The sequence below is a fragment of the Zerene cesonia genome, chromosome 9, assembly GCF_012273895.1.
Source record: "Zerene cesonia ecotype Mississippi chromosome 9, Zerene_cesonia_1.1, whole genome shotgun sequence".
In the NCBI taxonomy this organism is placed as follows: Eukaryota; Metazoa; Arthropoda; class Insecta; order Lepidoptera; family Pieridae; genus Zerene; species Zerene cesonia.
This window is the reverse complement of record NC_052110.1, coordinates 1,104,915-1,117,219: the sequence shown is the minus strand read 5'-3', so window position 1 is coordinate 1,117,219 and position 12,305 is coordinate 1,104,915. Positions and strand designations below refer to the sequence as shown.

The window sequence follows — 12,305 nt, the reverse complement described above, 5'->3', positions numbered from 1 at the left end:
AACAATTATTTTTAGAAGTGAAATATACAGATGTCATATGTTTTATCGCATACACACTATATGAGCTTTCATAATTATATAAAAGTTATGAAACAGGTGCTCAATTTAAAGAGTCTAGTTTATTCATAGTATATTTCGAACTTTCTTTGACCATATTTAAACAAAGCATTAATGGAACTAACAAAGCCTTAAATGAACATTTAATGATATCGTCACGCTTCTATTTTACCAATGTATAATCCAATGAACCACGTAACAAAGCATCGCAGAAACAAATAACATATCAACAAAACAATATTTCTTACCATAGCAACGATTACCCCTAAAAGAGGAACAAAAAGCAATTACCAAACAAATCATCCTCTGACATTTAATGCCATCGCAATATGTTCGAACCCACATTCAAACATTACCGTACCCTTGCTAACTATATAACCTTTGGGTTACGTTTTGTACGCGCATGATTCATTTACATGTCAGTTCAAAACTAGGGGGCCCAATGTTGCGCCTTGCACAACCCCATTGATTATCAATTAGTTTTCTGCTTGGATCATTTGTTGTCGGCGCATTATCCACACTGTTTATACGAATTTGTTATACGATGTGTTAAAATTCAAATTTATAGGGCCATAATACAAAATATGCCGTAGCACGTGGGGTTAAGGTTGTCATTAGGTAACACAAATGTGAAAATGAACATATCCATCTTCGTTACAGATGATTCTTTAATGACGGGTCTCGAATCGATTTTAGGGTCATCGATGCTTTATTGATTTACGGTTCAGTTATGACTTGCTCTTTTTACACTGATGAATAGGTCTTTTAACGGTTTATCAAATAATTATCTTGTTATTTTGACTATATTGATAATCATTGAATTACATTAGCCTTTAGCCTTTAGCTACTTATCACAACATTATTAATCAAAAAGTTTTTATTCATTAACCACATTTAATTTTGCTTGCGTCATGGTATTTTAACTTTTTCTATGCTTCTTTAGATCTATATCAAAACTGAAACACATTTAACTTATATTTAATTCTCTAGTCAGACATAGTCCACCAATCCGTCTACGAGCTAGTACATTCTGAAGACAGAGAGGAGCTGCAGCGGCAACTGCTGTGGAACTCCTTCCTTCAGCCAGAGGTCAGCAACCTCACCTTACAAGATGTGCTGCGGCCGGAGCGAGCTCATCTGCTAGAAAGGAGCTTCACTGTACGCTTTAGATGTCTGTTAGATAATACTTCTGGCTTCCTAGTAAGTATATAGATTTCGGATTCCTTTATACATAGGTTGCTATGATTGTTTTCTATTTTTTCTGTCACTTTTAAACCATGTATTGTTTTGAATGTGTTAAACACTAGAATTACGTTATCTGTGATATTAATAACTTGATATTAAAAACGTTAGACTATACGTTCAGGCTATGCGTTTGTCATTCGTAAACCATTATCTTTCGATATCAGTTTTATCGATTATCGAATTTATTATTTCTGTTTTGTGTAATAACACTCCATACATCTATAAAATATTAATTGAGACATTTTAACCTGAACTTACCTTTATTTCACCATTTTCAGAGGTTAGACATCCGAGGCAGAATAAAAGTATTACACGGGCAGAACAAGAAAACCGAGGAGCCTCCATTAGCGTTATTTGCAATCTGCGCGCCCTTCGGCCCTCCGAGTCTCTTGGAAATCCCTCAGAAAGAAGTCATGTTCAAAAGCAAACACAAACTCGACCTTTCTCTAGTCTCCATGGACCAAAGGTAAGTAGAATATTACTTAACGATTCTAATTTACTATTAATCGTAAGTAGAAAGTTTGGCAAAATGATAGTTTGAATTGTATCTGCATAAAATTTAGCATAGATATTTGTAGTCTGTGGATTACCTTATGTGGTATCGATCCAGTTGCCACGCAAGTGATTCTTATCACGGAATCGAGTATCAAAAGTAAATATTTCATTCTACGGAGCACACTTAGATACCTTGGGTTATTGTAAATAAAAAAAAAACGATGTCAAAATTTTGCGTGCGCTCGAAATATCGGCTTAAATAATGAATACAAGTATTTCTAAATTATCTTATTAATATTTCGCTCTATATATGTATATATATATTATTGAAATAATTAATAAATCGCGTTTACAATACGTTAATGTGTCTTCAATTCCTAAAACCTTTACAAGCATCAAAACAACAACCTGCCTTACAGGCAATTACAAATACGTTAGAGAACATTTTTTTAATAAAACTCCAAATCCCACGTAGACATGGGTACATTACCACACTGACCACAAAAAACCACCGGCCGACCGCAAAAGCTCATGGTTAACTATCGAAGTGAATAAAAATACCGTATCCCATACAAAATGTATAATTGTTAAACACGTACGCCGTGTCCAATGGAATTATTTATAGTGAAATAAAGGCGTTAGATTAGAAAATATTCCGGCTTTTTGAATAACAATAGGAAATATTATATAACTTTAATATTATCATTGGTTTAACTTGCGACTTGTAGTATAAAACGGGCCCCGGCTTCGCCCTTGGCAACTTATGTCAATTAGTGAGATGCACCTTTCACAATGATGTAGAAAATTTAGAATATAGAATAAAGAAATATAAACTACCTACTGTATATTTCAAATTCAATTTCATATTGAAACATTATAGCCACGTTTTCATTATTTTATATAATTTATATAATTTAGGGAATTACATAAGCCTCTAATTACATAAGTTTCTAACAAATGTTGTTAAAACCATTATTTTTTTTACTTCTTTAGATAAGAAAATATCACGCAGTTTTAAAAACCTTTAAAGTGTTCATTCTTATCATTAAAACTATTCTCTTTTATTACAGAGGGAAAATGCTTCTAGGATACACAGACGCTGAGCTTGCAAATATGGGAGGCTATGACTTAGTGCATTACGATGACCTAGCTTACGTAGCTAGTGCTCATCAAGAATGTGAGTATCCTACATTGAAACCTAGAATCTTACAAGAAATTACTATGCGAACAATATCATAATTTCTACAATTTATCGTAGAGGAAATCAATGGCTATTTAATTTTCTTAACTATTGTAATAGACTTTTTCACTGAAAAACTAAAAGCAAAATAGAATGAAATTTAAATAAAAAAATAAATATTTATGCACGTTTCTCCAGAAATAAAACAAAAAGTATCACATGACTGATTCAGACATATCTGAAGCATTTTTAACACTTCCAAACTCAGAATTTGTTCATATAATCGATGACTATTACAAAAACCTACATCTATTCTTCCGTCTTGTTTTCAGTACTAAAGACTGGAGCGTCAGGAATGATAGCGTATCGGTTTCAAACAAAAGACGGGCAGTGGCAGTGGCTGCAGACCTCCTCGCGACTCGTGTATAAGAACTCCAAACCTGACTTTGTCATCAGCACGCATAGACCCTTGATGTGAGTATTGAGTTGTTTGTATACAAGTTTTATTAATGTCAGAATTAGTTAAGGAAAAATCCAGCCATATCTATATATATAAAAGAAAGTCGTGTTAGTTACACTATTTATAACTCAAGAATGGCTAAACCGATTAGGTTGAAATTTGGTACAGAGATAGTTTTAGACCCGAGAAAGGACATAGGATAGTTTTTATCCCGGAAATCTAACGGAAACGGGAATTTTGTCGGTAACCCCCCGAGTCTATCTTATCCGTGACTACGCGAGCAAAGCCACGGGCGGAATGCTAGTTGTACCTAATTGAAACAATGAAATATTGTTAGATCGTTTATTTCGTTGTATAAGGGGTATTTCATTTCTTATAAATATAAAAATGCTTGAGATATCATATATCATATGAGTACAATTTCAAGATGTCCTCATTGAAACTGGCTCAATGTTTGCACTTCTTCTATCCACAGGGAGGAAGAAGGCAGGGATCTCCTTGGCAAACGCACCATGGACTTCAAAGTGAGCTACCTCGACACCGGCCTGACGAGCCTGTACTTCTCCGAAACGGAACAGCTGTCCGGCTGCGAGTCGACCGTCACCACGCCGCCGCGAGCCGCGCGCCGGTACAAGACCCAGCTGCGGGACTTCCTCTCCACGTGTCGGAACAAACGGCGCATGCCCAGCACTCCGGCCCCTCCGCCGGTCGACTACCTAGCGGCGGACGCTGTGGCCGCCGCCTACACCAACCTGAACGGCGCGTACACCGCCCCATATGGAGAGTATCCGCCCGCTCCAGCGCTGCACTACCCGCCACCTCCGTTAGACGACAGATTCCTCGCAGCGGACAACCTCTTCCACCAATACAAGCCGCTGTCGTACCACTACACGTACCCGCCGAACGGGTTCCTGGAGCCCGCGCCGCCGGGCTACGAGGTGGCGCCCGCGTACCGGCCGCCGTCGCGCGAGTACTACATGGACGCGGGCCGGTACGCGGGCCCCGAGCGGCGCTCGCCGGGCGCAGGGGCGCCGGGCGGGGACGCGGGCGCGGGCGCGGGCGGGGGCGGGGGCGCGGCGGGCGCGGTGCAGGAGCGGCTGGAGCCCCGCCAGACGGTGCTCATGTGGGGCGCGGGCGCCCAGGAAGCCCCCGCGGAGTTCTCGCCGCCGCAGGTGTGGCGCTACCCGGCTTACCACACCGCTGAGGCCACGCAGTAGCTTGCGACGGCTGACCTACGATTTTGTTGCTGGAATTGCATTTTTAGCACTCAGTTTCAATACGTTATCATAATACTTGTACACGAGAATGTATCACCGTTTCTAACTCATTATTCATACATGTTAAACGGCCACTTTTTCTTTATTGTATTCCATTTTGATATAAAATAATACCATTTATTAACAAAACCGTTTTAACCAAAATTTGTTTTGTGTAACAACAACCTATAAGTAACTTTTTCAAATTGTCTAATTATGAATGTTCTATCAAAAACAATAACAAGTTTAATAAAACCAACTCTTATTTTTATAATTTTAATAACAATCTTATATGTAAAATACATTTTTCAAAAAGCTACTACTAATTTCTTTAGTCTGCAATTATAACACTTTCAAAATTCGCTTTATTCAATCACTTTGAGACAATTTCAGCAACAGAGTTGCATCTCAAACAGGGTCCATCCATTGTAAATACTAAATGTAATTAATTATATTTGATATAAATAAACGTAGTCGTCCGTTTGTCTCGCCACGCAATGACACGATTTAGTTAATATTATGTAAATATTTTATATAATTTTGTATGCTTTAGCTTCTAGGATAATAGTGATGTGTGTATTAAATAAATAAGAGTAATAGCTCAAATATAAAGTATAGTTTTTGCGCTTAACGTAATCGAACATATCATAACAACGCATGTACCGTCCCTATAAATACTTTAACAATGACCAAAAACAGATATTTCCATACATATTAAACTATCCGCATAAAAGACGGATAATTATTTCATAACACTTCATCATTTCAAATATCTTTAAGACACGCGAAAGGCATGTTTACTCAATTCTTCATCAAACACCAAGCTACCATATCGAATGCTATTGTTAGCATTTATAGGGACACAAGCACCGCCTTGCCAACGCTGCAACATTGTACATACACGCGTGCCTTCACCATTTTATATAATTATAAATTAATGAATAATGAACAATTGCATTGCTACAGTGAGCTGTCTGTGTGTTGGCACGGCGCGGCCGGGTCTCTTCCATCTTGACAACGTTAAATAAGTGTAGTTTAATTTATTGATATTATATTACGAGGACATGAATTTTAAAAGGCTATATGTATTCTGTAATTTATTTATTTTAGTACAATTTACTATAACACTGATTTCTGCTCAGTGAAGAAAATTTTATCAAACAACTATACCCTACAGATGTCTTATTTACGCATTTAATCGATCTACTTACTACTAACTTGTCTAAAAATTTAATCAGGAAATATCATATTAATGACAAGATCTTTTTTTTATATATTGAAAATAATATTAAATCATTTGTTTGTTTCTCCTCACAATTCATAATAACATGACAGTACACATACATAAAGAAATAAGCATTTATAAGGAGAAATTATTAAAAGAAATTACTTTCGAGTGCAAATCAGGAATAACAACCAATATTCTACATACAAGAATCATATAAAATTCCTCGTCTTTCGTGATATAATAATCGAATGGTCTTCTAATTGTATATTCGTTAAACGTTAAACGTCAAAACGGGTGAACCGACGTTAGTTTTGTATCAATCGAGTCATTTAACGAATTTATCTTCCATTACAAATTCCACTGAATTTGTTATTTATTAAATCGAAAAAAATTAATCATAATTTAGTTATAGTGACCAATAATTATAGCACATTTTCTTAAACCACGTTACTGCATCCGATATGCAGATATGCAAGTGTGAACCAAAAAACCATAACATTATGTATTCATGAAAATATTTTAAATCATTAGATTTTTACAGTTGCTAATTGCAATGTCACAAGTGTGTTTATTACAATAAATCTGTCGAATTATTCTTAGCAGTTTTAACAAGTATACTCGGAATCTTATAGGAGTAGATGCGATGGCTAAATACTCCGACTGTCAAAGTTACTTTGTAAAATTAAAGGATAAACACAATATGATAGAAATATAAACGGAACGAGAAATCCAATAGAAAAACAAAACAAATTTAATATGGCCAGTTGTCTAATTATTTTCAAAAGCCATGTTTTGTGGCTCGACAGTGAAATAGAGCGTAATTTTTTTTTTTTTATGAAATCCCATTTCACTTGCATAAATATAATTGTTGAAAATTTCCACTTATATTGTAATATGACGTCACCTAAAAAATTAACATTTAAATTATTCCTTGAAAATTGTAAATAAACCTAGGTTAGACGCTTTAATTACCTATGTATTATTAATATTTATAATTATTCAAGTAAACAATGAAAATTCTGTATTTATTTTAGTTTAGCATAATGATGTAATATAATGAAAATTAAATAAATTTTTCATGCCACTGATAATGTGTTTTATGGTCCTAAACGTTCACCAAATAAGTAATGTTTAACTTTTAAATATTTAGTCGTAGACCGTGTATTTTTTCTTAAAATTTTAATTCAACTTCGATCACAATCAAATAATCTATACTAATAAGTTATGCTGAACAGTTAGCAAGAAGAGTTTGTTTGTTAATTTGAACACGATTACCTCAGAAACTACTGGACTGATTTCTAAAATTCTTTCCTCTGTGGTGATAGACAAAAAAATACAGTACTAGCAGGTATAGTATTATATGTGCTTAGGTTCAACTTATGGCCTACATTTTACTTAAAAACAAAAAAAGTAGGGGTATCCGTACCGGGGGATAAATAAAGCAATTGACGAATATGTGGTTAATCATAAAATTATAGAGTCAATGGATAAGTCCTTAAAAATTAAATAGGGGTTCTAAATAGGCCTAATTAGCTCAGTTGCCCGCTATGACATAAAAAAAAAAAAAAAAAAAAAAAATAGGATTTATATAAAATAGTTGACGCGATATACGCATTTGACGTCGAAAACAATGTAATTTTTTTTCGAAAATCAACTAAGTACATAATATTGCAGCTACTACGGCAAAGCAATGGGTGAAAAAGTAAATGTTAAAGTGATTTTTTTGAATAGCGCCATCTATAATTTTTTGTAATAACTACTATAGCTTAAAGGCACTTCAAGGCGAAAGTGGATACCTCCAGATATGCGTATCATGTGTATGTTTCTGCTGTAGATGGTGCTTAAACATAAATAATGTACACAAATATTATATGCTCAAACGTTTGATTTTTATAAAATACACCATCGTTTTAGTTATTATTTATGTTCATATAAAATAAGCTATAAGGAGAAATCCCTAATTACCAAAATTGTAAATGCTATAGTAACTCTGCCTGTCTTTCTGTCTCTTTTCACGCCTAAGCCACTGAACCGATCTGGATGAAAATCGGTACAGAGATAGTTAGAGACGCGAGAAAAGATATAATAGTTTTTATCTTGGAACTCCGGGGACGAGAGCCACGAGAAATATTATAACTGTATAATGTTATGACGATTCAAAAGTGCTTCTATAAGAAGTCTAGTTGAATGAATAAACGTTTGAGTTTGAGTTTGAGAAATTAAACACTTTTTAACGGATCTACGCGATTTATTCTTTATACTATTAAGACCCTCTTTAAAGCGAACGTTGGCAGACTGCGGCTTCCCGAGACCGTTTAAAAACGGTTTTACAATCCGTTAAGTCTTAAATTTCTAAATTTTAGTTAGTATATAAAATTACTAGTTATCCTACGTAACTTCATCTGCTCCCAAACGCAACCTTTACAGAATGTTCCGCTCCGATCTTAGCATGATGTAAACTTATAAGCTTTCCTTCATAAAATATATGCTATTTAACACAATCATCTATCAATTGACTACTAGAAGTTCCTGTGATTAACTCATTTAACCAACCAAACAAACAGTTTAAATTACATCTATCAAGAAATTATGCATAATCTATTTTAATTACATTTTAATCTAAACAGTTACTTTCTTTATTCTTGAAGTAATAAATTATCTCTCGCGCAATAAAAAGGTGAAAATTTAAGAAAACAATTATATGTTAACTAATTAATAAAAGTTACTGTTTTAATTGCCTTCATATATCACTTAAATATCTAATATAAAAAACTTGCTAAGTCACTTTTACTATCATTGCATATGAAATTTCTAAGAGTCGTACCTAATACGCGATTACCGTGAAGTTATAATTCGCGCCACGATTAAAATAATAATTCTCTTTTACATATTATAATATTAGCTCTGAGTTTGTGGGTTCGCCCGAGTATTTGAACAAAACTCCTATGGGAAACAGATGTTTCACAGCGTTGAAAAGTAGCCTATAGCACTCTCTAGCCTCCTAGCTCTCTCTCTCTTCTCCAAACAAAAAAAAAGTTATATAATTATTTTCTAACTGAAAAGCTAAACCTTCAAATCATAGACTTATTAAATGAGACTCCGCGGAAGGCACCTGTTCAATCAGTAAAAAATTAGGTCACAAAAACAATAAACTACAGTCAAATTGAAAACCTCATTTTTTGTAGTCGTATAATTATATTTTATTTAAAATATAGAAATTTCTTCAAGTGTTTTTCCTGCCTCGACTCGCATGATCATACGTTCTTATTACATGAAGTCGGTTCGATAAAAAATAAGGCTATCTGAGTATCTCCGTCGCTTTAATATACCTAACAACTAACATAATACCTTAACCTGAGCATACCTTTAGAATTTTTTTATTATTTTTCATCCCCATCAGTCCCAAAATATTTACAGTTCTAGAGTCTCGACTATATATACCTACAGTATTGATAAGCTAATTTGTTGTTAGATTCTTGATTTAATCATTTGTCTAATTATTAATCTGTAAGCACAAAATGGTAGTGCATAAAGAAAATAAAAATGCTTTAAAATATATCATTCGACTGAGTATCGCACTGCAATATCAAACCGTATTATCAAAGATTCAAGCAACAATCTGCTTTCTCACGTATCTATTACATAACGCAATAGAATATTATGTATTCTCCTTAGACAATGATCATCTAGTGTCACTGTAATAGGCCTAATATTAAAACATAATTCATAGTTTCATTGTTTGAATAAAACATACATTAGTGTATGTGAGAGCGCTGTGCGGCTAAATAAATATCTTATATGGAGATGATAAGCTAATGCTTTCTTGGGTTTTTTATTGGCCAAAACCATTATATTAATTGAAGGATTAAGGAATATACAGTATTAGGTTTTATCTAATGTATATACATGTTAGACTGAACAAATAAAAATGTATTTAAAATAGCCTTCATACATGCAAATTAGGTTTTCCTGGAATCATCAAAACTCTGTTTTAAATTTGGAATTATTTTGACATTTTCGGTTATTACAAAAAAAATGAGGTGAAATTATTATAAACGAAACCTTATGCAAATAATAATAAACGATTTTTTGTCGTGTTAATCATACTTTAAACGGAACATATCGAACATATTGAATCGGAAATACACACGTATGTTCCAATGAACCACATTAAAACTAAATACAATGTTAATATTATTTAAACATCAAGGAAACCCAGCATTTCCTTTTATATAAGTAAAATGATAATATTTATTACAATAAACAGCTCTGTATAAATCCTTGCTTTTCATAGACAAGCGCACGCCAGGTATTCCTCATCACGCACATTTGACGTTGAGCTCCGAAACAGAGAGCACGTCTCATTTATATAAAACACGTTTAGAGTCGTTTTGTGTTAAATATTATAATTATAAGTGATAATGAAGTTAACTGATGTTTTCTGTTGTGGGATGTTTGTGGTGAGTTGATTGTTTTTTGATCAGTAATTAAAGAAAACTTATGTTTGAAGTCTAAATATACTTTAATTATAACTGTTTTGTTAACTAATTAAAAAGAAAATGGTTTCTTTACTATCAGTATGTATAATAGTAAATATATTTAATTTTTTTACAAATAAATTTATACTAGCGGTCCGCCCCGGTATTGCCCGTGGTACATTTATAGCCTATAACACTCAGGAATCCTGTACTTATTCAAAGGTGAAAATTTTGAAATAGTTGCAGTAGTTCCTGAGATGTGTACGTTACAAATAAACGAACTCTCCAGTTTAATATTATTATGTATAGAATAAATAGTTATTGAATGATCGTAAACATTGTTTGTTAAGATGTTTTTTTGATGATTTAATTGATTGCGATTGATTATAGCTGTACTTTGAAATATCATGATTATCTTAAAAACTTAGAAACAAAAATACTACTATTTTAATATGATATTTAAAAATACAGCTATATAACTCACAATGCTTTAGAAAACTTTCTATTAAGTTAAATTTTTTCTGTGAAGCTCAAAGGATAGAGCTTCAATACATTCTCGCAGTTGTATTATATATATATATTTTTTACGGCCGAATTCGTCAAGAAAATAATAAAATAACATATAATAATGGGATATTAACCAAAGATTTAACATTCTGCATCATTCAGAATAATTGATAAACCATACAGAGGAGTAATTTTGCGATATACACTTGCAGCGAGAGAGGGGAGAGGAGAGAACTCTTGGCTAAAAAAATAATTACCTATTCCTATAAGACTAAAATAAATCATATCCTTATCTTTCCAATATATTCGTCATCATTCAAGGAAATCAAATGTCAATAAAAATTACATTTTCGCAAACGATGCTTCTCTTACGGATGTTCGCACACGGAATCGTAATATGCACAACAGATGAACAGATTTAAATAGAGCCTAACGCGACAAAAAATAAACGGAAGCTATTTCTATCGCAATTAATGCTTTCATGGATTATGGATCGAATGTAGATCGTATGAGAAAGTAATTACGTACCGCTGAGGAAATATTGTAATTATTTACTTAAATAGCCGTCCGCTCCGGATTTACCTGTGGTACGTATTTCCATGTACCTTCCTTGTGCTTTAACAACAAAATTTTAGAAAATTTAGCAGAATTGATCGAACCGTTCCCGCGCTTTAAGCTTAACAACATTTGGCAATTAATTTTTATATATAAAGAGACATATATGTAGTTTTTTGTTAACAATCCGGAGATTACAAAATTATCAAGAATCTTTGAGTCAACATTCTAAATTGTGATTTGTTTTTAACTTGTATGAATCAAGCCTAATGCATCAGTGTACAACACTTTTACATTAATATGTTACTAAAATATGAACAGATGTAATAACGCAGTTTTTCGCGTTAGCATCAACGAATACAACTTCATTTGTATGCACAAACTTGCAATTTGTTTTCCTTACAAACTAATTTTTAAAGTTTATTCATACCACTAGAATATTTTTTCATCGTCCAATAATACCTACAACAAATGCAACTCATGCAGTTACTTTAAAAATAGTTACCAAGACGTTAAAATTAATTTAAAACACCTCTATGTAAATAATGACCCTATAACTCCTAAAGTTTAAACCATATGACGGGTTAATAACATAATGAATAAATCGCGTTTAAAATCCGTTAAAAAGTTTTTAACTTCTAAGCTTAACCCAATTTAATATTTACGTAGCTCATTTAGACCATTCTAGATGAATGAAAATCAATAATAAATCATTGAGATCTCTTTACTTTCGTTCTGTGCAATAAACGACATCAATTGTCAGCCGCAAGGAATGTTGCGTGCCACACGTTTTTGCATCTTAAAAACAAATAAAATGCACCTCCTTCACATCTTGAGATGAATT

General features: G+C 33.3%; 2 protein-coding genes across 2 annotated transcripts in view; both read left to right on the top strand.

The window, feature by feature from the left end:
- Positions 1-6,189, top strand: part of LOC119828875 (aryl hydrocarbon receptor) — a 94,142-nt gene extending 87,953 nt beyond the window's left edge. The window contains exons 5-9 of the mRNA XM_038351163.1: positions 1,048-1,257; positions 1,581-1,768; positions 2,868-2,974; positions 3,310-3,451; positions 3,913-6,189. Of these exons, the coding sequence (XP_038207091.1) occupies positions 1,048-1,257; positions 1,581-1,768; positions 2,868-2,974; positions 3,310-3,451; positions 3,913-4,654 (1,389 nt within the window). The 3' untranslated portion in view covers positions 4,655-6,189. The remainder of the gene's footprint in view (positions 1-1,047; positions 1,258-1,580; positions 1,769-2,867; positions 2,975-3,309; positions 3,452-3,912) is intronic.
- Positions 6,190-10,224: 4,035 nt separating this feature from the next.
- Positions 10,225-12,305, top strand: part of LOC119829015 (DNA-directed RNA polymerase II subunit RPB1-like) — a 9,105-nt gene continuing 7,024 nt past the window's right edge. The window contains exon 1 of the mRNA XM_038351370.1: positions 10,225-10,381. Coding sequence (XP_038207298.1) covers positions 10,343-10,381 — 39 coding nt within the window. The 5' untranslated portion in view covers positions 10,225-10,342. The remainder of the gene's footprint in view (positions 10,382-12,305) is intronic.